Consider the following 25,346-nt stretch of genomic DNA (forward strand, 5'->3'; position numbering starts at 1 on the left):
ATGTAGGTCTGAGTAGCATATCTGATCTTGTCATAGTAGGTCCTTTCTTGTTCTCCTGCTTAGGAGGCCACCAAATCCATTCTCCCACCTATTCCGGAATCCTCTGCTCCTGACTCCCTACTTGTGACATCCTCCTGTTCATTCATTAGGTGTCAGCTTGGTCTCAGCTCTCCATGCTTGCTGTGTGCTTCTGAAACACCCGACACTGCTTCTTTCATCACAGTGTGTACCAGACACTGGACAGACATGGGATTTAACAGTGTTCCTATGGGGCCTTTAGCCTAGGAATCACAAAAATCATATTAGCCATTCACTTTTGTCTCTCCCAGGTCCAGCCACAAGTAACATATATTAAGCCTTTCTGCAGATTTTAACTGAATGTCGGAGTCAATAAACCATCTCAATGGCCTAACATTATTCTTGGGAGTGATAAGAAAGTTCCCCCCACCCAGGCAAAAATGTCATAAAATTTGAGAAAATTTGACAGATGGGATAAATTCTGTTTACGGAGTCCTTTACTGTCTGTGTAATGTCTGTTGGAATCTTCATTGTAACTTCAGGGCCAGTTAGGAAAGGGCTGTTACAACTCACCCTTTCCCATGACGAGTGTTCTATTCCTTCTTGAGGATATGATATCTTAGTTAGATTTAAGTGTCTTTAAAGAGTAAACTTGGTCCTCAGAATTTAGTGATTATGCTCAAGACCTGATTGATGCTCAGTGATTTTGGTGTGTCTCAATTCCTTCAAAATTTCCGGAAAGGTGCTACCAGTCAAAAGCTATATAAAAGTGGCTTGTCACAAGCACAGGAACAGTGCTTCTCCATTGTTTAGAAAGATCTATGACCAAGATTTTTTTAGGAATTCTGGAAACAGTTTCAGTTTGGGTGATTAGTGTTTCCAGTATTTCAAGCTCTGTGGGGGATCCTATTGTATTTTCTCTGTCATCAACTCATCTAGTTTGGGGTACTGGGTGTAGAACCTGGGGTCTCGTGCATACTGGGCAAATGCCCTGTCCTGGAGTCATACCCACAGCCCTTCCCTGTTGTTTCCTTTGAGACAGGGTTTTGATGAGTTTCCAGGCTGGCTCTGCACTAGTGGTCCTCCTGCCCCAGCTGCCTAGTACCTGGGGTTGAAGGGGTGCACCCCACACCCAGCCTGTCCAGTATATTTTCTAATAATTCTACTTGACAACAAAACATGAAGTAGGTTTCATTTAAAAACTATGTTTGGTATAATATAAAAACTTGACAAAAAGTTGCATAAATAAGCATTTGGCAAACAATATTTTATTTCATACAAGTGTGTTAAAAATAAAACGCAGGTACAAACAGGCTATTGAAAACTTTATTTCACTGTCACAAAAGGTGAAAGAATTTTTCATGTGAATTTTTATGTTGGCTTTACTTTTTAGTAAAGTATGATTATGGTGTCAATAGTTTTGAGCCATAATATTGAACTAAATAATAATTTAAGCCATATTTAATTTAAGAAAAATGTATTCTGTAAATGAGATAGTACAAATGTATATAAAAATGATTTTTTCTTTCTTTCTCTAAATCTGATGTTTTAAGAATAATTTAAAAATTATAAGTAGTTTTAAAAATCACCTGTAATCTACTACCCTACAACTATTTTCAGATGTAGTTGCTTTCTGTGCCCTCTCGGTGGCTACCCATGAGTGTTCATGTTTTTATTCGTTTTTTATAATAGTGTCTAAACAATTTTGTGGCTTTTTAAATTTAGATTTTTATTTGAAACACATTTCTGTATTTATTCTAAATAGTTTTTGTGCCTTTCTAGGTACAATCAAATATAAATTGATGTTTCTCAAATTGATGACTTTAGTTTGAAACTTTACATTTTTTTTTCCTAAAGCTCATATATTGTTAGTAAGATGCCATAGGATGTTTAAGACTTGCCATCTAAAATCAGATAATACACATCTAAAGGTAATCATCATGAAGTGGGTAGTACATTTACATACAGATTAGGTAAACAGGGCAAGATCAAATCACCTGCTTTGCACTTGACAGCAAGTCATTTCTGCAACTGATTTGATGTGCAATAAAGATAGTGAACTTAATTTTATGAATAAAAACCACAGTGCTTGGACCACTATGACCTTGAATAATGCATGGCTTTTTAAGAAGAAGAAAGCAAAGAAGCAAAAAAGGAAAGAACTTTTCTGGAAAAGTCTCTCTGCCAATGACCATGACATCATGCCTGGAAATATTTTGGTATTGTGAAAGAAGAGCCAGTAAAATACTACCACCTCGTAGCCGGGAGTGCCCAGAGCAGCCCAAGTGCATAAACAGTTCTCTGCCCCTTCAGAGCTGCCAGCAGAAATGTCTGCAGTTTTTATGAAGAAAACAGATGTGAATTAGCGTGGCTGAATTGATAGTGGATAACCTCAGCCTGTGTGGCGAGAGACCCGAAAGAGGGAGGTTTCCATTCAAAAGGACTGCTTCTAGAAATCTTAATTACCTGTGAAACAAGCTGAAGTACCCAGCAGAGAATGGACAAGTTACAAGATCAAATTTTAATTCAGAAATCTCAAGGCAGTGCCTTTTTATGCTCTCATCTCTTAAAACTATTGATCATTTCATATTCACATAGGGATTCCAGCAGGCTGATCAATAATGTGTGCATAAATATTTGTTTTTCTGAAGTGTCTGAGATGGGGAAAGTGTCATTCTTTATATGTGATAGGGATTTTAAGTATATCCAAGTATATATGGGGTCCTTCCCATAAAAAATTCTGTCCCCGGATATTTTAATAAAACTATATATTTCATGCTTGCTTTTTAAAATCTCTTTTGAAAATAATGCTCAATAATGGACCCATCTTCACATAAATCTGTTGTCTTTCGCCCAAACCATCATATTTTGTAGGACATGAGTAGTTAAATTAATGTTTCCATTTGTCATTGACAGTCAACAGTACACTTTTCTTTCTGTTTTTGTTAGAGAAACACAGTAGAATGACCACACTGACTCTTGAAATGTCATTAGTGAATGTCATGACTACATATTTCCTGCTTGGTAATTTGTTTTCCAAATTATCGTGTAATCCAAAAGAAATGTGAATGAGTTACTTGTCCATGTCTTCTGATTTTACTGCAGAGATTAATTGAGGCTGTATCTATAGTATCTATAGCACAAAGATTTTCCCCTTTTTATTCATAGTGTATTTACTTTAGCAGCATTTATGTCAAAGGTTCAGTTCAATAGAAGTGTTTGGACAGAATCCCAAATATTTGGGAGGAATCTGTGAAATTGGCTCTGGACTCATTACTTCAACTAGGATCTCTTTTAGGATTTTAGGAAGTTAGAAAAATCTAGTTGGCATTGCTCTGATTTTTTTTAGCCTTTGTGTTTAATACATAGATATTTTTCATTTGGTTTTATGTTGCTTTTCAAATGAAAAATTAATTATCATACAAACATAATGAGGATTTAGATGTTTTAATAGTAGTATAAAATTACAGCCAGAGTTCTATCATAGCTTCACTGGCTGGAGGTAAAAAAAAAAAAAAATCTATAAATTTATAAATACTTCTGCCACTACTGGTATGAAATTATATAAGGAGAAGTAACTTTGTTTATTATTTATGTATTATCATAATTTCCCCTAAAAGATTTTCTCTGAGCCCTAAAACATCTTTTAGTCTGTTTCCTTCTCTACCCCATTCACTTCCCTCAGTCCCACCTCCCCAGAAAAAAAAATCGCATACAAATACAAAATCACAGATTTTACAGGTAAAATAAATGTCAATACAGGAAGCCATAATTTAATTTATTATTCATAGGACTTGTTGATTGATCTCTTTTAATCCACAGTGCCTTACTTTATTGTTGATGGGATTTGTTGATAGGATCTATTTTAAAATTTTTAAAATTTGTTTTAATTAGTTATACATGACAGTAGAATGCATTTATGCACTTCGATATATCATACATAGATGGGGTATAATTTCACATTTTTCTGATTGTACATGTTGATATGATCTGTTTTAATCTTTTTCTGAAACAGTGCCCAGAAGTCTGGTAAGAGGTCCCTTTGCCCCTGTGAATGGGTTTCTGTGCTAGCTCTTTAAACATATTTACCTTTTTACTAACTTACCATTCACATGACTCATTGTGGTTTTGCTAATAAGTTTAATTTGTTATTTAAAGCCATATTTCATTGTTTGACATATTTTTATTTTATCTTTTCCATTATCGTTCCTTATATGAACTAAAATGATCTTCATGATTTATACCATGTCTTGACATTTCTAGACATAGCCTGCCCTGCCTAATGGTTCCGTCTGACAAAATTACTGTTTATTGTGCACGCTAAGTGATAAATATTGGTAGAGTAACTAAAGACATGTACCTAGTGCAGAAAACACTCTGAAGTTAGATGACTATAGAATGAAAGCACTTTGATGGGTAAGACTTACCTTTTTTATCTCATTTCCTATCCTTTACTAGATTCTCCTGAATTATTTTGGAAACTATGTGCCTAATTCATGGACACAGGATAGTGGCTGCACTCATTGTGAATTTGATACAATTGACTTATCTGCAGTTGAGGTAAGTAGAATGGACTGTGTGAAAAGGAGTAATAGAAAGTGCATTGTGTGAAAATGCAGTGATTTGTAGGGAAAAAAAGGCAAATTATTATGTAGTTTTGATTGTATAGTAGGTAATGGGCTTATAATGTTAAGCCACAGTGATTCAGAAAATTGCTTGATTAGTGTTCCTGAACTGTTTTTGAAGACAAAGTCAGGTAATAGCTGAACTCAGCAAAAGGGACTTGATTTTTAATACCTAAACTAATGATTGGTTGCTCTTGTGTTATTTTAGTTTGTTGATATGGTCAAAGCATTGAGTTACACTGCTTTGGAATTTTTATTGACTAATTTTTATCTGTGCACGAGTTTTAGATTTGATCATGTCAAAAATAACATGATTATCTAACAAAGGGCTGTTCTAGGTATTTTACAAACTAACTCATTTAAACACCGTAAATGCCTAAAGTAGTACTAGTGATTCATTTTTTCAGATGAGAAATTGAAGTACATAAAGGTAACAAGTAACTTACTTAGGGACACATATGAAGCATGGATTTGAATTTAGGTAGTGGATCTCTAGGCTCTGTGCTATTGATGCTTCATAGTTTTTGTGTTTGTCTTTTGTTTTGGTTGTTTGGTACTGAGGATTGAACACAGAGGCATTTTACTGCTGAGCCACACCCCAGACCTTTTTATTTTTTTTATTTTAAGATAGGCCCTCACTAAGTTTCTGAGGGCCTTGCTTAGTTGCAATGCTGTCCTTGAACTTGCTGTCCTCCTACCTCAGCCTCCTGAGCGCTGGGATTGTAGGCATGTGCCACCATGCCCAGAATATCATGCACAGTTTTACCTGGATGTCATACTACACACCAAGCTTGGTGTTACTTATGGATATTTCACAGTGAATTGTAGCTATAATTTATTGCTTATATCCAAGCAATTGGAAAAATTTTATTATTTGACCATAACACATTTTTATCCCTTGTTCCATCATTTGACAGAGCAATTTTAGAACATCCTGTACTAACATTATTATTTCACAAAATTGCTCTAGTAACTTGGAAGAATATTATGAGCATGAACAATTGGATTCTACAGAGTGATTTTACCATTAAGGCTAATTTTCCCCTTCATTCAACCTAGGTTTATTGACCATCTCCAGCATGCCCACTAAGTAAAAGCAATATAAGCCAATAGAAAACTCCCGGGAATATACTTCTGATACTTCATGGGTCTGTGCAAACATAGAATATTTTCAGTTTAATGTACTCAGGCTTCTGAATTAAATAATTTCTATTTAATTCACCGTCTGAAGGGAGGATAAAGACTAACTTGTCTACATTTAGGAGCTTCTGAATAAAACCCTGTTTTACTTGAAAATAAAACTTTTTGGCCAGTCTTTCAAATCACAAACTGAATGTTTCCTATCTGGAAAGACTGCCAGGATATTTCTGAATGAGGCTCCATCATGAAGATGTTTAAAAATTTGTCTTGATCTATTTTGCAGAAAGTAATGTTCTTTGGAGGAAGAATTAATGCTTTTTATCTGTTTTGTTTCCTTTTGTGTACAGTTTCTGGTGCAAAGACAGAAAACATTTATATTAATATTTTTATTTTTAATTTTTTTTCATGTAGAAGTAGGTCACTTGATTCTTATGCTATTGTGTCTGATAGCCTGTTTAAATATACTAGAAAGAAAAACTAATTCTAAATGCAAAACAAAAAAATCTGTGCATTTTATGTGTAGTATTATGCAGTAGTGTATACAAATTAAAATTGTGTGTGAGAAGCTAAGATCCCAAGTGTAGCATAATTTTAAGTATGAGCCACAGGCAATTTCTTTGTATGTAAAAGTAATTGTGGTCATCCCAGGGGGTTGGTAAGAAGGTTAAATGAAATTTTACACACATATATGATGCATCTATATGAAAAATATATAAAATAACATTTTAAATGTACATTTTATATAATTTTAATAAACCAAACTATTGTCATCATTATTATATAAAAATAAACAGATTAATTGAGCTGTAATTTGTATAAGCTCAGCTCTTTACTAATTTATGTGTTCTGAATATTTAACTTTTCCAAATCCCATTTTCCTCGTGTAAATTTGGGATAATAAATAACCTCGATTTGAAGGCCGTTATGAAATTGAACAAAATGCATGAGAGAGGTATGATCTACTTTTGATGAGAGGGTTGGGATCTACATTTTACTTATTCCCCTCATTATATAGAGAACTCTTAGAGGGTAGATGTTTTTAGTTTTTTTTTTTTTGTATTTATTCATTTAATAATAAATATCTTGGTGTGTTGATAAATCACTGGATTAAAGGTTTGATGAGTTAACAAATTAATAGACAAAAGAAGTCTAAAGTGTACAAGGTACTTCTGTGCCAGCAAATATTAAGTTATAATACAGACATGCATATAAGGATACAACACATATGGTATTAAAAGAAAATCTATATTCTTTAGGCTGGGTAAGTAAGTCAGTTCTAGAGCACTTGCCTAGCGTCCCTGAGTCCCTGGGCTCAATCCCCAAGACAGGAGAAAATAATAAAAATGAAAATAAAAATCCGGTAATGCTTAACTTCCAACTTTAAGACATAATTTTTAAAAGATGCTATAAAGAAGCCTTCGTACCATTCTGGTATTAGCACCGGTACATGGTGATTGACTGGGTTCCTCTTTCCCCATCTAGATGTAAGTTTTTCAAACTAGGAACTTTTGTTCCTTTTGCTAAATGTTGCCCATCACAAATACTAACATATACTATAGGTACTTCAGAAATTTTCATATGATGAATGAAGGAATAAACAGTACACTAAAACATACCTAAAGGGGATCTAAGAAAATGTTTAAAATAGAATGCATTAAGATAAAGTATACTAACGAAAGAAAAATAGCTTTCCTCATATTTAATATAACAATGAAAGAATGTAAAAACCTGTTAGTGGAATGAAACAAAAGGGAACATTCGAGGTTAGAAATAAAGCCCTCCATGATTGATTTATTTGACCCACAGATTAAGTACCTGATTTTGAGCCATGTGAACAAAACGGAAAATGCAATCCCCATTCTGGCTGCTTAGATGCAGAGACAAAATAACTTCAGATCTGAAGAAGTTTCTTGAACGGCCATCACTGACCAGAAGAGTAGACTGTATCCATAATTGTATGCGTGCAGTGGATAGGATAGTCTCCTCTTTAAATACAGCATGTGCTTCAGATAAATCATTTTGACAGAGACCTTTTCCCCAGTGAGAGAGAATGACCATAAGGCAATTAATTTATTTTTATTTTTAGTTCTTTTAGTTGTAGATGGACACAATACCTTTATTTATTTATATGGGCTACTGAGAATCAATCCCAGTGCTTCACATGTGTAAGCTAAGTGCTCTACCACTGAGCCACAACCTCAGCCCCCGGGGCAGTTCAAAGTTAGCACATTATCTTGAACTGAGATTCTAGTATTTTTTCTGTGTTACTGAATAAGATTTTAATAAAGTTTAAAATAAAACCACATTAATAACTATTTGTTTTTGTTTGCTGTAAAACAAAGGTCTATCCAAATGTAACAATAGGTGTCTTTATTGAGCAACCAACCCCTTTTCTACCTCGATTTCTGGACACACTATTGACACTGGATTACCCAAAAGAGGCACTTAAACTCTTCATTCATAACAAAGTAAGTATTTGATGAATAGATATTTTATTTTAAAATTATTTGGGAAGTATTTGTTATGTGTGTCTAACAAAGTTTATTATTCTAAATAAATTGGAAGTCCCCCCCCCCCACCGTAGTTACTGCTCTCTCTCTTTAGTACCTAAGGACTTTAAAGTATTGAGCTACAGAAAACTGCCAATGTTTGAAAAAACGGCTGATTGTTATTCCATTTTTGTGTGGCTGAGCTTAATATATAATGAAGATATATCAGAGGGCCTTATATTGCTTTGCATTTTGATTAATTCTGTTGCTTGCTTTTATAGAATTAACTTTTAACATGGGATACTACCTAACATCAGAACTCAAAACAGATTCTAGATAGAGTATGGTTTTGATTAATCTCACAATGGCCTGCTCTTCCCCAAGGGATGTTGATATTGTCATTTCCTTCAAAAATATCCAGAGCCTCCCAAATACCTCCCACATATAATCTAAGCTTAAAGACATTTTTGTCAGTTTTTGTCCCATGTATTTATCTCCTTCCTGTTAAAAGTCAGTATTGAACATCATGTAGAAAAATAGTTGTGAACTCAGTAGTTGTGAAGTATTTCATTTCCCTTTCTTTCATAATGCTTTTCTGTTTATTGTTGGTCTTTCTTCCCAATTTACATGTCAGCCATCCATTTATTTTTTCCAGAGAATTTTTAAATTTTCAGAAAGCCAGCTTCAATGAGTTTAAAAGTGTGCAAGATTGAATATTTGCTTGTGACGTGTGTTATAATGTATGTTCTTACTTGAAAGTGTTTTATTTTTAGGTATTGGTATATTTTCTCTGCTTTCATAGGGCCTTTAAAGTCCTTGATGGCAGGAGTTTTCAATCTTCTTTTATTTAAGATGAACATTGTAGATTTTATGTGATAAGTGATTTTAACAAGCTGTGAAAAGTATCATTCAGAAGTAAAATTTTGAATGTTGAAATGTTGTAGAGATATAGATATTCTTATCCAAATTTTAGCATGTTTGCGTCACACTAAATAAATAACTTCTAAGTTAGTGGTTTTCCCATTATTTATATTTTCAATAAGGTTTTGCTGAGACAATTATTATCTCTGCTTCAAATAATATTATAACATTTTATTTTATAAAATGTAATTATATGATAGATTAATATCATTAGATTTAAATGACATTTCTGAATATTTTAGAACACACATCTACGATTTTCTGGCTGCAAGCTATTTTTTCCTGCTTGAGTTAAAAACATTTTTTATTATACAAGATTTAGGTATTTATGGAGTGACCTGTGGGAATTTAAATATTTACATAAGGACTTGTCTGGGAATAGACACTTAAAATCTTTTAAGTATCTTCTTCTTTGAGAATATTGATATATAAATATTTTAGATTCTTCATATGCTATTTAGGGGATAAGGAAGTATAGCATATTTAATATGGTTATCAACTTGTGCAACTGAATTGTAAATTATTAGAATATATGACTCTGGAAGCATTCTCTACATATGCATAGTTCAGACATCTTATTGTCTTATTTACTAATTTTTCATTTTTAAAATATGTTACAGGAAGTTTATCATGAAAAGGATATCAAGGTGTTTTTTGATAAAGCAAAACATGAAATCAGCACTATAAAAATAGTAGGACCAGAAGAAAATCTAAGTCAAGCTGAAGCCAGAAACATGGGAATGTATGTCTTATTACATTTACGTTAAAAAGTAAAATTATTTTACTAAAGAAACTTTAAGAAAAATCAATTGTTCCTCCAAATTAATCTTCTAACCTTGGGAATGTCAGATATTTGTGCATGTGCCATGGATACAGTAGCAGGAGTCTCCTATTAGACTTCTGGGTTTGAGTGTATTTGCGTGTAAAAAGCGACCAAAGCTACTGGCAGTTTTCTTCTAATGACAGGAGCTGACATATTTAATTAAGCTATGAACTGAACTTCAGATCAAGATTAAAAAGGAAAAATCTCAGATAAATGAAGAGTATGACTTGTTTGGCAACGCCTGTTGCATTTGACAATGAAGGTTGTGGGTGATGAAACCATGTTTTCAATTGTGGGGGAAAAGGAGGGTCCCACTTTCTAGTTGCTCATGATCTAGACAGGCCTAGAGTCCTCAGTAGACCTATCGTAGGTCCTTTCTTTAGCTCTTTCAATACTTCTTTTAATACTTACTCTAGCAGAGTAAGAGCAACCATTTATTCAGTGAAAATTACTGAATCAGGAGTTCTCAAAGATAATAAGATGAAGACGTGGCGCCTTCCCATCAGGAGATATTCCTGTCTGTTACTGGCCCTTAGACTTTATACTGTGGAAGCTCAGGGGCAGAGTTATGGATTCTGTCTAGGCTTGAGGTGACAGGAAAGGCAGGAAAAGAGAACTCTAAAAACAACAACAACAACAACAACAAAAAAAAAAAACAGAGAGATGCTGGTACTAATGGTTCATCCATTGGAGAATGTCTGGCATACACCTTGGAAACTTATTCTTTTTCTCTCTCTCATAATTAATACAGATCTTCCTGCCTGGTGTCCTGTTTGATAATTGTTTAGAAAAAAAATGTAGTATGGAGATACACAGCATTAAGAGCAGATAAGAAGGAACAGCAGTAAGGGGACAGAACTGAGAACTAAGAAGGAGATAACCCCAAATGCCAGAGCCATCACATGGGGAATTCACATATGTTGGTAGTATCATGAGCAGTTTGTTCTTTGGAATTCCTGCTGATAACACTAGAGACCAGCTAGAAAATCTGATAGCACATTCAAGGCCTCCTGATAAGCACATAGGGAGTAACCATCATAGAAAGAATTCCATGAAAATCAAGTTTAAAAAGTATTGACAACTAAAGAGTCATACACTTAAATCACAAGATTCGCTTAAAACTGGGTGATGCAAGATTTCATATGTGCGTGTGTGTATGCGTGCATGTGTGTGTGTGCACGAACATGTCAAACATATTTTGATTGGTGAGAAAAGAGTATTATAAGGGTAAACACATTGGGGTAAATTACTTTCTCTAATATTAGAAAGCATTAGATACTAAACTGCACATTACCATTGGGACTGGATGTTTTATGCCTTAAAAAATTCAGTGGCTTAAAATGTATTTTGCCAGACCTACAGATTTACTTTTTACTCACCTGTGAGTGTCTGTGTTAATAAGCTGGCCATTTTAAAATTAAATTCTGATTGGAAAATGTGTTGGAGAAGCCTTATGTTGTGTGTAAATGCAATGTTAACATATTTCAACCAAGAGACATTTATTTTATCGAACTCTCTTTTCATTTTCAACTTCAGGGATTTTTGCCGTCAGGATGAAAAGTGTGATTATTATTTTAGTTTGGATGCAGATGTCGTCTTGACAAATCCAAAGACTTTAAAAGTTTTGATTGAACAAAACAGGTACTAAGATTTGATATCACTATATTATTAAAATGATAATATTCCACATCACTGTGGACATGCCTTATTGTGTTTAGTACACTGAGAAAAGTCACATTGTTTTCTATACACCATAAACTTCTTTTTTTTTTTCTTTTTCCTAGTTTTATTGATGTATATTTGACAAATTAAAATTGTACAAATTCAGGGCTGGGTTTGTGGCTCAGCAGTAGAGCCCTGGGTTTGCTCCTCAGCACCACATGTAAATAACTACAACTAAAAATTAAATATTAAAAAAAATGGGAAAAATAAAAACAAAATTTTTGTTTTGTGTGATTATGTACAATTTATTATTTTAATATTATTATTGCTTGTCATAATGGGATTTGAATCCAGGGCCTCTCACAGGCTAGGCAAGTGCTCTATCACTGAATTGTATCCCCCATCCCTTGTTTAAAATTTAAAAATTTTACTTTGCTAAGTTGTTGCAGCTGACCTTGAATTTGCAATCCTCTTGCCTCAGGCTTCAGAGTAATAGGGATTACAGAAAGGCCTGTGCCACCACACTGAGCAGTGTATGTTTATTTTATTTCACTTTTGTGCATGTAAGAGAAAGAGCCCAACTAATCATCACAAGGTTGGAGTATTGTAAAAGAGGTTTTATGTGGGGAATGGTTGCCCCAAAAATTTCTTGGAGGAGTTGTGTGAACTCTTCTTATAAAGCACCACTGCATTTAACAAGTAATTGTAGCTGGATGTGATGGTCCTCAGCTGTAATCCCAACAGCTCAGGAGGCTGGAGAAGGAGGATTGCCAGTCTGGGGCCACCCTGGGCAATTTAGCTACACTCTGTCTCCAAATAAACTTAAAAAAAGGGCTGGGGATAAAGCTCAGTAGTAGAGCACCCCTGGGTTTATTCACCAGTACCAAACTAAATAACTAAATAAATAGATAGTAATTCTAGAGGAACCTCAGGTTTTGTTTTCTCTTTGGGGAAACATTAACATTGTAATTAAGTTTCCCTAGATGAAAAGCTTGTACATTTTGAACTCCTAAAGTGTACTTGTCTCAAAGGGACCACTTTCCTGTTACATAGAGAAAGGGAACACTGGGGTAGTGTTTTAATTCATTTCCTGCCGCTGTAACAAAATACCAGAGACTAGGCGAATTATAAATAATGCATGTTTATTTGGCTCACAGCCCTGGAGGCTGTGAAGTCCAAGACACAGGAACTATATCTGTTGAGGACTTTCTTGCTCCTTTGTAACATGATAGAAGACATCCCATGGTGAAGGAGCTTGAGAGGAAGAGAGAGAGAGGAGAGAGAGAGAGGGAGGACACAGAGCACAGACCCCCGCCCCCCCCCCCATTTATAGCTAAAGTGCACTCCCAAGACCAGGGCCTTCATTCATTCATGGAGTGGTGCCCCCTTGACCTCACTACTTCTTAAAGTCCTCCTCTGAGCACCATCATCACAGTGCCGGTTAAGTTTCAGCATGAGTTTTGTAGGGGGATGCTCAGGCCTTTGCAGGCAGTCACCCTCTATTTTATTTTCTGAAATAAATGACCAGAAAAAATGTTCCATGTTGCCAGAGTTGCCTTACAATAACCACAACCCATTTTAAAAGTCACGAAAAATGGAAACATATCTAAAAGTAATTTGGGACTTAATTTTAGGAAAACTGGACTATGTACAAATGTCTCAGCTCATCCTCATTATTTTTAATTCAACAAATATTTATTGGATACCTGAATGCCCCAGGGGCTTCTCTGTCTGCCTAATAAGAAGGAAAATATTTGACCTCAATTAGTATAATTTCTGAAATACTGGAATAAAAATAAAATAATAGCCATATGAATAAGGTAGTTTCTAGGATGTAAAGTCCTTTAAAAGTAATTTTTATCAACATTTTAAATGACATTTTCCTTTTTTGCTGCACTTTTTGAAAACTAGCAAGTACCCATGTAAGAAAAGATATTGGGAAGAAATTTCTCTTTTTATTTTATTTTTTCTTTCAGATGAGCCATATGTATGTTAAATGCACTTTATTGTGTTATGTGTCGTGTTAAGCTCAGAACATGTAACCCGTGGCAATTTAACAATAGGTAATGATGTTGATTGATCTCCCTTTAGAAAGATCATCGCTCCCCTTGTCACACGTCATGGAAAGCTGTGGTCCAACTTCTGGGGAGCTTTGAGTCCTGATGGCTATTATGCCCGATCTGAGGATTACGTGGACATCGTTCAAGGGAATAGAGTGTACGTTACTTGATTTACTTTTCTAACATATAATACTATAGTCTAGAAATGTGGGCGTGTTAACGTACTTCAGATTTTTTATGTATCTTTTTTTTTTGCTGTTTGTTTCATGGAAATTTGAGGACCACTTGGGATTCTGAAATATTCATGTAAAACTTAATATCTTAAAAAGTTGTTTTAGAATTTCTGAATCTTTAAAGGAACAAAGTCATTATTAAAGGTATACTAAGAGACAAAGTATGGTTAATGTGTGTATCTTATGATAGATATCAGAGTAATACTCTTTAGTATTGGAAACGGAATTTAGTTTAATTAATTTATTTAATAATTGAGATTAAGAGTTTCTTTGACTTTTACACAACTTTTTAAAATTCATATATAAGCTTTTAAATTTTATATATAAGCACACAACAAGAACACAGAAAACCAAAACTTTCTAATACTCCCACACACACACACACACACACACGCACACACACATTAATGTGAAATAGTTCATCTTCTACTTTAAAGGCAGCTTTATTCACAAATATCTAATTTCCATTTCTAAATACTGGCAAGAATATACATGCTGCAGAATGTTTGCATGAGTGGTATTTATTTCAGGGATGCTGGTTGATATTTTTTAAACTAAAAGTTATCACAATTGAAATGGGTTTTTGCTAAACCAATACAGAGAAGAATGCCATCTTTTTTTCCATACAGATAGTGGACTGGGATATTTTGCACTTTGCCTTACTTTTAAACATGTCAGACCAAATGAAAAGGAGAAACATTTTTATAATTAAAAAGAAGAGCTATTTTTAAAAAGGACACCTTTTTTTTGTTGTTGGTTAGTTGAATATGAAAAGATGCTTTGCTTGTGAAAATACTAATTGGTATAAAATCTTTGATTTTGGATGATGTAAATATATAAAGGCTTTTGCTTGCTGTAATTAAAAAGCATGAATAGGCTAAGAAAACTGTATTAGATCTTAGTTTATTGCTTCAAAGTACTTATACTGACTCTGATGATCATGTGTCTGATATGACTCATGGGTACAGCTGAAGGGAAACAGATACAGAGTAGAGAGTTCATGTCAGTGGTTTCTGGTTGTATGCCATTGATTTTGCTGCAGACACTGGTGATTTTTCTGTGTCATCTTCCTGTCATTGTTGTCTCGAGTGTAAGAAACTGGCAGAGGCATTTGATCCAGTTCATGTTATAGGGTACTTCCTGTCTAGGAACTGGGAGAAGGAATGATGACTCAGGATGTACATGTGTGTATTTGTATTTCCCGTTCAGACAGAGACACTTCACACTCCAGCCATGGTTAATTTCTGAATTCAGCTAACAGACTGCATACCTCTTGAGATCATTTTCTTTCAGGCTGATCTAATAAGACAAATTCTATTTCTTGAATGTCTAACTCCATCTCCTAGGTCAAGATCTTCCCTTTCTCTTTTCTAAAAGCAGCAGGCAGAGTCCTTCAGGCAAAACTATTCTTATTTCATTTCATTCCTAGGAAATGAGTCATGTCCAGGGTGAGGAGGTAGGTGTTGGAAAGAATGACATGGGAGAGACTCCCAACACTCACAGGCTTCAGCTGTATTTCTTCATATCTTCCTTTTTCTCAAAAGATTTGACACAGTTTACTATTCTTTAAGAGAATATAATTTAGGGGAATTTTAGGCTCTACTCCATGGTGTGCTAGTAACAGCTGGCTCTTGGGAATGAGGGAATTCCCCAATGTTAGTGTTTTCCATTTCCGTGGTATAAATACTACTGTCCTGTCTGATGTCAAGTTTGCAAAGTGAAATCACAAACCATTGACTTGGAACTAATGGTCAGCTCTAGGGGCCAGTGTGAGCGAGCTCTAGCACACCACTGCTCTTTGTGTCTGTTTCTCTATCAAACTTTTCAATCACAAATAGAAACATTCTATAAAACAACATATTATGATCCTACTGCCATAGCTGTGACCCAACAGACAAAAATGCCAAGCAGATATCGCCCTATTTAAATTGAAGTTAGAGAGTCATTTGTCTCTTCAATCTCATAAAACATATGTCTACCAAGTAATCTTTTATGTATGTTAAGTATCAATGAATGTGTTTGTGTGTTGATTCTATAACTTATATATGCAAAATCTAAACGCACACAAAGCATTTGTTTTAAAAACGTAAGAAAAATGTAGATATTTTTGTATCTGGTATTTTGGAGTGTCTTTTTTACTTTCAGAGGACTATGGAATGTCCCATACATGGCTAATGTGTACTTAATTAAAGGAAAAACGCTCCGTTCGGAGATGAATGAAAGGAATTATTTTGTTCGTGATAAACTAGATCCTGATATGGCTCTTTGCCGAAATGCTAGAGAAATGGTAAGATGCACAAGTGGCTGCTTGCTTGAATGTTTTCATGAGACAACTTGCTTGGCCAGTTGTGTTTTCATACCTTTTTTTCCTCTCTAATATGTAAGTACTAGCCAATTTTTTTGGTACTGCATTGAAAAAGTTGAGAGTAGTTTGGGGGTATTATTTTTAAACATTAACCTGTAGAAGTGGTTTGAAAATTTTAATTGAGGCTGACTCATACCCATCACAGCAAGATTTAATAATGAAGATGGAATTTTTATGGATCAGCTTTGGTCTTAAGAATACATCTTCTCTTCTATTTGAAGTTTTGTAGCTTTCACTCATCCTAGATAAAATTAGTTAAATAAGGTTTATTAGGTGAAATAATCATTACATATTTAAGATGTTTAGAAGGTGGTGCCTGCATTTTTTCTAGCTGGGTGTATATTGTAGTTCTCAACCTCACATTCTTGGAAAGACAGTGGAATGAATCTGACATAAGTGTCCTGTTTACATACATGAATACACCACAGTGAAACTCCACACCATGTACAAACCAAAACTGGATCCTGATTAGAATAAGATGTATTTCATATTTGTACAAACATATCAAAATAGACTCCATTGTCATGTTTAACTAAAAAGAACAACATCAACAAAAGAGGTTCCTTATCACAGAATTAGAAAAAAGGTCAAAATAAGTAGAATATTTAATCTGATGTCAAAAATTAATGATACATTGCTGTTCTACAAATACAATGTCAGTATAAATATTAAACAATTATAGGAAATAGCTTGCCTTTTCAGGATATTTCAAAATGTATTTATATGATTTCCTATTTTAGAAACGATGGAGGTGTACATTAGTCCCAAATTTATATAAGTATTTGTGGTTTAAGAAAAATCAGAAAAGTTGGCAAGTATTTTTTTCTTATTTTAACAAAGCATGATTTGTTTGAATTTGTTTGTTTTTCCTACAAATCTATGTGCCTTGTTATTATTGAATATCCTCAGTACCTGTGATTGTATTTTGTGCTCATGTTTGGCTGGTTTCACTCAACAGCGCATCCCGGAATGGCATCTTATTTATTTTTTCCTTTGTCTTAAATATGTCTCTAATGAATTTTGCTTAGAAATGAGCTTGGATGTGTGTTTGACTCCCCCCCCCCAAAAAAAAAAATGGAAAGAAAAGGCTGGACATGTTTCTTTGTGTGCGCTATAAGCTTTGCTTGTTCTGCATGTTGTCTGTGAAGGACATGTCAGAATGTCAGCTTTTCATCAAGAGCCGCTTTTTTTTTTTATTTACCAAAGAATACCCAAGAGAGTGGGTGTGCAGTCAACTTACCCAATGCTTCTCTTCATTTTAGACTTTACAAAGGGAAAAAGACTCCCCTACTCCGGAAACATTCCAAATGCTCAGCCACCCAAAGGTGTTATTTTTATTTATTTTTTATTTATTTTTTGTTTATGTAATTAATATTAAATATGGTAAATTGCATAGAAGTAAAGTTTATTTAAGAACCTTCTTTGCATTTAGCTTTATATAATGTTGGTGTTCATGGGTTAGTAATCTGTGTGTGTGTGTGTGTGTGTGTGTGTGAGAGAGAGAGAGAGAGAGAGAGAGAGAGAGAGAGAGAGAGAGAGAGAGATATCTGTGTGATTTTGAGCCGATATTGGAAGTTAACACTTGGATCTTTGAGCTGATTTATATTTTATAGTTGACAGTTGAAAAAGTTAAACCCAAGTTTCTTGCACTCGTTCTTTTGGGTTTTATTTTGGTGGGTGACAGGGAGAAGAGGTAGAGGTGGATATACAGTGCATCTTGATTAAAGAAATGAGACTTGGGAGCTCTTCTTGATTTATTTTATTGATCGCTAACCCTTTTACCACTAAAACAGGTACAAAAATCAACGTCCTTGCATCAGTTGTGTTTGCCATGATTATTTGGTTTATGGCAAGGATATGAAACACACTTTTTTTTTAGCTGCCTTTATAATGCATGACTAAGTTTTGTGTTCTGTCTTTAGACATTAGAACAACAAAAGAATGAAATGCAGTGATGCACTAATGACATTTTTAATTCTTGTTTAAAAATGTAACACTGTCTTCTTTGAAAGGGAAAGAAGCCAAAAGAAGGTCTAATCCATTGCATTTTGGTGTCTCAAAAATATTTCTGCTTTCAAACAGGAATTTTTTTTTCCCGATGTCTCCATCTAGGACCAAAGAGAAAGGCATAAAAACAATACATTCATCTTCTTTTTTTCAGTTGAGTGTCAGTGCTATCTGTTAGTTTTGTGTGGTGTCTGAATTTACAATCCAAATTTTCTTTCTTTTATTTTAAATCATGCACGTTTTACTTGAAAAATAAAATGCATGTTTATGAATGAAATTATAAAAGTTGAAATTAATATACCATACTATATATTTATCTATGGTTAAACTTATATTTTGTACCTTCCTCTAAGATTAACACTCCTATTTTTTGGCATATAGGGTGTGTTTATGTACATTTCTAATAGACATGAATTTGGACGACTACTATCCACTGCTAATTACAACACTTCCCATTATAATAATGACCTCTGGCAGATATTTGAAAATCCTGTGGTATGTGTTTCATATTCAACTTGTTTTATTACTTATTCTCCTGTAAGTCTAACTGGACATAAACTAGTTGGCTAATAATACGAAAATATGATAAGAGGTGTTTAAAAAATGAAATAGTTAATTGTATTTAATGATCTATAGAGTAGATCTAAACTTTACCAAGAACTTGTGTCATAAAGATATATTTTAGGCTTGAGGAACTTAATTATCAGTTTCTTTGGTTTCTCATATTTTCTGTTATATATTCAAAAGTTCTATACAATCTTTAATCACCATTTCAGAGAAAAGTTTACAAATAGTTTGTGTATAATATTTTGATTTTCAGGAAGAAAAATTCAAGAATTAGCTAAGGAAAATACACAGTATCTCATGATTTTGTTAATCCGTTTTGACAGTTTTGTGAATGTACACCTGAGAGAGCCAGAGAAAATTGAGGAGTAAGCTCCTTCAGCGTAAAAAAAGTCTTAAGTTGAAGAAAGGATTTACTTTCTAAAGTCTAAAAGACGTGTTCTTGTTTTCTTAAAGATTTCATCAGATAGTAAAAAGCTTCTGTTTTTGCTTTATAATGATTTCTTTCTTTTCGTAAGCTCCACACATTTATTCAAGGGACATGTTCTCTTACTCTGCTGTTTTTAAGATTTTCCTCCTGGCAATAGTAAAAGTTTTCAGTTACCAAGACTCACTCCACCTGATGAAAATTGTCTTTTATTTTGTGGGAGAGTTCCAGAAATGGTAAATTTAATAGTTCTTGAATACTCTCCTGAATAGAGAAAGAATGTTTTTTGACATTTTGGTATTTTTAAAGTACTTTTGCCCCGTTTTAGCTGGATGTCTTTATCATTCATGGGAGTAGAATTGAAAAGAGGTCTATTTTATGTGAGGGTAGAATTCATATTTTATTGAATCTCTTAATGTTTTGAGTGTAGAATTATTTGGCTTCTCAGATAGCAGGTTAGCTTCCTGGCAAGATGCCCTAAATTATATCCTGAATTGCACCTCTGTGTAAGAGTTCCAGTCTCTGGAGAGGATAGGATGAAAATGTCAGAACTGAACAGAAATGACTTTTCTTTCTATGGCTTTCTTTGTTTTTTTTGAAACATTAGTCTAATTGTGGATATGCTGAGTGCTGTCTCATGGCAAAATACTTAGTGATTGACCCATCATCAAAATTCCTAAGAAATTAGTACAATCACAATTTGCTCAATGACTTGAAAGTTTGCCTAAAATGAAAAGTTACTATTAATACCCAAATGTAAAATTCTTGGGGATTTTGTTTTCCATAAACTTTAAAGAAATTTTTTTAAAATGATGCATAGGAAAAAAATATATTCTTGAATTTCTTGTTTGACTATTTATATTTAATTTATATCAAATTTTAGAATTAGAAAATGAATAAATATTAGAGAAATAATGAAATAATGCAGAAAATATATCATCATATTTGTACACTATGTATAAATGACATTCCTTAAAGAATTTGAAGATAGCTTTGGCTTCTCCACATCAAAAACAGGCTCCATATAAACATACAAAACTAAGAATGGCATATAAATTTAGCATGATATAAATCATCTGCTCTGCCAAAATCCAGCCTCAGAGATATATTTAATATAAATATTTTTGGAAACATGTTTTTATTAAAATTATTTAGAGTCTGTGCTTATGCTGTGACTTCCCATATTTGTACTTTATAAAAAAGAAAGTTAAAAAATTTTCAAGAGTCTAAATGCATTTAAGAAGATATTGGGGAGATACCTAATTCACTCCATATTTCATCATAAACTTTCTCATTTATGCCAGAGATTGGTCAAAGAGAATAAAATTTCTGAATTAGATGAAGAGGAACCTTTTTCAATACAAGGACCTAATTCTTGACCTTGTTAGTTGAATAAGACCCTAGTTAATTAATTCACTAATGGTTTTTTGCTATTATTTATTGGTACAATTTTGTTCCTTATTTTATCCTTCTTTTTTTTTTTTGGTCTTGGGAATTGAACCCCAGGCCTCAAGCATACTAAGCATGTGCTCAACCATAGAGCTAAACCTCTAGCCCTATTTTTAATTTTTAAATGCCACACATTTAATCATTCTAAAACTAGTCATTGTAGGATTATTAAAGTCTTAATATTCTGAAGCATGAAACATAGTAAGTTTTTTAAAAAAATGTTTCCTGCAATGATGTGAGCACATACAGAATTAGGAAAAAATTGAAATATAAACTTAGTTTCTGAAAATTCCTGTTCTGTTGAATATACACAGCCATTTCTAAGTTGCTTAATTCATAAAAAGTAAATACTTTTTATTTGCTAGTGAATTATTTGTGAAAAAGATATTTGTGTTAATATGTACAATTCTTTTTTTGATAGGACTGGAAGGAAAAGTATATAAACCGTGATTATCCAAAAATTTTCACAGAAAACATAGTTGAACAGGTTTGTATTAATAGTTACTATGATGTATAGAGCATTTTGCTGTATTTTCCAGAAGAAAGCATTTCTAGTGTAATACTACTTTAGTGGAAAATGTGAAATAGAGAAACTGGCCTTTGGGTAAAATTCACATGGCTTATTAGCAACTCTGCAGCCTTGGAATCATACAGATGTGAAAATGGAGATTTAACAATATATTTTAAGATAATACTTTTGGAAAAAAAAATAATGGTCCTAAATTTTCTGGCTTTATGATACCTTTCAAAATAAGGAATCATTGAAAGATTTCTGGTATGGAATTCTTTCAATAAACATTTAACTTTGAAAGACATTGGGCTCTCTTTCTAAGAGATTTTTCTCTGAGAGACCTTTTTAAAAATGAACTCTCTTTTAGATGTGTTCAAGATTATTGCTCTTACCTATTCTCCAAGTATAAGCTATCCTCATTTCCGAGATATGCCATTATCTTATGTATCTAGAGAAAGAAAAATTAAACTATGATGATATTTTCTTGTCATTTAAATGCTTAAAATTTTATAATATCAAAGAGTTGTTTAAACTTTTTAAGACACAGATATTATTATGTCTTCTAATGGTGGCGCCATGTTTTATAGCCTTGTCCAGATGTCTTTTGGTTCCCCATATTTTCTGAAAAAGCCTGTGATGAATTGGTGGAAGAAATGGAGCACTATGGCCAGTGGTCTGGGGGGAAACATCATGTAAGTTACTGTTTCACACAAAGAGCTAGAATGTGTGTCTGTCTGGGCAAGGTCAGGATAGATATTCAAGTTCAGAAGGGATATATTCTAACTTTTTCCTTGGCCTAACTGAGCGGGCCAGGCCATCAGGAGAATGCTCTTTTCAGTCTGTCTTGAGGAAAGCTGATCCTTTAACACCTAAGAAGTCAGTTATCTGTCTGGGCCCCAGTTTCTCATTTATGCATGTAATTGCAGAGTGTGGTCTGTAAGGGCCAGTGTCCCTGTGCTGGAGTTGCATTAGGTAAGACATGTCTATAATGATTGGTGTCTTTCTTCTCTAAGATCACCTTTTATTTCCTGCAGTGAAAATGCTAATGCAAACTTTTTTTTTTTTTGTGGGTAAATATGGAAAAGAGGATTTGTTTTGAATGCCCTCAGCGTAATCCTGCTTTGCATTTATGTTCATGTGTGAATACTTGGCAGTGATTTTTATGGGTGTGGGTTCCATGTGTTTCTTTTCCCCTGAAAACCCTCAGAGGCCAGGGATTGTAATGAAATACTCTGGAATATCACTGCCTCCACCCAGTTAACATCACCCCAGCTACTTACTTGATGAGGGAGAGAAAAGTCTGAAATATTAGGAGGAACTTGAAGTCAGTGTGTTGTGGGATGATGGAAGAAAAATCACTGAAAGATTTGGGATTTCATAAAACGAAAGCAAGGGTCACGGCGGGGAAAACCTGTTTTCCGTAGTTTGTAATCCGGGGGACACATATATGCGGAATGCGTGCCCATCAGGCAGCCAGGACCCCAGAGAGTCATGATACAAAGTCATTTTTTTAGGGCCGATTTGAGGCTTTGGAAAGTCTGTTTTAGTAATTGTATAATTAAACCTCCGGTATACATTTAATATGTAGGAAAGGGGTCTACTGACTCTGCAGTAATTTGCTTCACCACCAATACATTTGCAAAGCTGTATTATCTGAGTACTTTTGACCATTTTATAATTAAAGCAGATGGTACACCACAATTGAGCAACTGTTATTTTTATTGTCTATTATGAGCTGTGTTTATAAAAAAAATACCAAGATAATGGTAATGTGAATTACACACGGGCTCCCCTTTATGGTGTGTCAATGCTGTTTCCAGGATAGCCGTATATCTGGTGGTTATGAAAATGTCCCGACTGATGATATCCACATGAAGCAAATTGATCTGGAGAATGTATGGCTTCATTTTATCCGGGAGTTTATTGCACCTGTTACACTGAAGGTCTTTGCAGGCTATTATACAAAGGTAGTTATCCTCCCACTCCTCCTGCATGCTCCCTGCCACATTCTACATGAATAAGCTTTTTTATGTTTTTATTGTTAAACAAATCTCCTGACTGACTTTGCTTTTTTAGGGGTTTGCACTATTGAATTTCGTAGTAAAATACTCCCCGGATAGACAGCGGTCTCTACGTCCCCACCATGACGCTTCAACGTTTACTATCAATATTGCTCTCAATAATGTGGGAGAAGATTTTCAGGCAAGTATGACTCATCTGTTTAGAGTTTTCTAACTAAATATGGTGTTATCAAGAGGGATTTACCTGTTTCTTTTTTAGATTCTGCTAAGATGGCATAATTTGAAATTTTAACGCTGGTTAAAAATTGAAAATAATAAGCAGATACTTTTTTTTTTTACATTTTAGGGTGGTGGATGCAAATTTCTAAGATATAACTGCTCTATTGAATCACCACGAAAGGGCTGGAGCTTCATGCATCCTGGGAGACTTACCCATTTGCATGAAGGACTTCCTGTTAAAAATGGAACAAGATACATTGCAGTGTCATTTATAGATCCCTAAGTTATTTACTTTTTATTGAATTGAATTTTCTTCTGGAATGGATGACTGGCACGAACACATCTTTGAAGTTGTGCTTGAGAAGATGAGAGGAATATTTAAATAACTTCAACAGAACAACTTCACTTTGGGCCAAACATTCAAAACACTTTTTGTAAAAAGTTGTTTGATGTTTCTTAATGTCTGCTCTGAGCCTTAAAACACAGGTTGAAGAAGAAAAGAAAGAAAAAAAAGTAAAAGAAAATATTTATTTCTATGCTTTACTGTCTCTGAGAATAATGACAATTTTCTGGATTTGTGTTTCAAGTTGATAAAATATTCAGGTACAAATGTACAAGTAACAAATAAGCCTAATAATGTTTTCTTATTTAAGAGGAGCCTGAGAAGAATTTTATTTATCAACATGTAAGGGAAATGTAGAACGAATGGATATAAATGGAAAGTTTTGAAAACCTGGGTTTTGAAACCTGGGGAAACTGATTCTAACTGAATTTGGGTGCAATTATGTAAGTTCTTTCTTGACCACCTATGCAGGTCCTTGCTCTAGTAGTTATGGGATGATACAAAGAAAATAACAATGTTTTTCTCAAGAAACAATGGAAACACAACCAAAGAGCAAATCCATTAGAAACATTTTTTTTTCTAGAGCATTAGATGATTTTACATTTGTATTAGAAATTAAACCCCATATTCCTTCCCATGGACCATCTAAAGTGGGCAATATTAAGTAGACACCAGATCTAAAATCCGTAAGTGTCCTTATGTCAAAACAGAATTTTTGTTAGTTTCATCTTTTTTAATTGTAGAAAATGGTAAAGAAAAAGAAAAAAAATTGAGACTAGTCGCATTTTATGATTTTTATAAAACTTTTTAAGTACTTGAATTTTATATCAGGAAAATAAAGTTGGTGAGCCTGGCTTCTTCCCTTTTGCCCTTTGTCTCTCTTCTTAATCTTTTTGGGGAGGGTTATTCATTTTTTTTTTCCTTCTAACTGTGATCTCTGTTTTATCCTTTTTAATCTGTGAGTTCTTCTCTACTTTACTCTAAGCCCCTTCCAAATTTGTTGACTTCATTTATTACCATTTCTCTGAGTGAGGTGTAAATGTCCTTCTTGTAGCTACTGTTTTTAATTTAAAGGTTAAACTTGAAGTTTTTAATCATGGTGCCAAAATTCATTTTTCTAACACCATGTGTTAGAAAATTTTGAAAAATAAAATTATTTAAAATAAGAATTTGTTGTTTTCTTTATTATTGGTGATTTATCATTAGAAGTGAATAAATGATGGAATAGCCTGAAATAATATCTGGATACAAAGACTGTCTTTTTTTTTTTTTTCAGTTTGTTTTGTAGCTTTGAAAATATAACATCAAGACTCTATTAGTTGGATTATAAATTAATTGTGAAATCTTGGTCTTGTAAGGACTAGGGATTGGATGTGACTCATTTTACAAGTGAGGAAATAAAGGCCACATGATTGTTCCATATTTAAGTATATATTTGGTGGCGCTTTTGTGTCTCCTGTGGGCTCATT

The 25,346-nt window shown here is 33.8% G+C and overlaps 1 protein-coding gene across 2 annotated transcripts in view; it reads left to right on the plus strand.

Annotated features, from left to right (window-relative positions):
• Positions 1-25,046, plus strand: part of Plod2 (procollagen-lysine,2-oxoglutarate 5-dioxygenase 2) — a 96,527-nt gene extending 71,481 nt beyond the window's left edge. Inside the window, exons 8-20 of one of the 2 annotated variants that reach the window (XM_046431815.2) lie at positions 4,477-4,578; positions 8,126-8,251; positions 9,814-9,935; positions 11,553-11,657; positions 13,770-13,895; positions 16,117-16,258; positions 17,599-17,661; positions 18,725-18,838; positions 21,205-21,270; positions 21,882-21,986; positions 23,115-23,261; positions 23,371-23,496; positions 23,662-25,046. In XM_046431815.2, the coding sequence (XP_046287771.1) occupies positions 4,477-4,578; positions 8,126-8,251; positions 9,814-9,935; positions 11,553-11,657; positions 13,770-13,895; positions 16,117-16,258; positions 17,599-17,661; positions 18,725-18,838; positions 21,205-21,270; positions 21,882-21,986; positions 23,115-23,261; positions 23,371-23,496; positions 23,662-23,817 (1,500 nt within the window). In that variant the 3' untranslated portion in view covers positions 23,818-25,046. The remainder of the gene's footprint in view (positions 1-4,476; positions 4,579-8,125; positions 8,252-9,813; positions 9,936-11,552; positions 11,658-13,769; positions 13,896-16,116; positions 16,259-17,598; positions 17,662-18,724; positions 18,839-21,204; positions 21,271-21,881; positions 21,987-23,114; positions 23,262-23,370; positions 23,497-23,661) is intronic. The other variant, XM_046431816.2, reaches the window with a different exon arrangement.
• The last annotated feature ends 300 nt before the right edge of the window (positions 25,047-25,346 follow it).

Source organism: Marmota monax, unplaced genomic scaffold, assembly GCF_021218885.2.
Source record: "Marmota monax isolate L192 unplaced genomic scaffold, Marmota_monax_Labrador192_F-V1.1 WCK01_AAM20220418_F8-fsc00022, whole genome shotgun sequence".
Classification (NCBI taxonomy): domain Eukaryota; kingdom Metazoa; phylum Chordata; class Mammalia; order Rodentia; family Sciuridae; genus Marmota; species Marmota monax.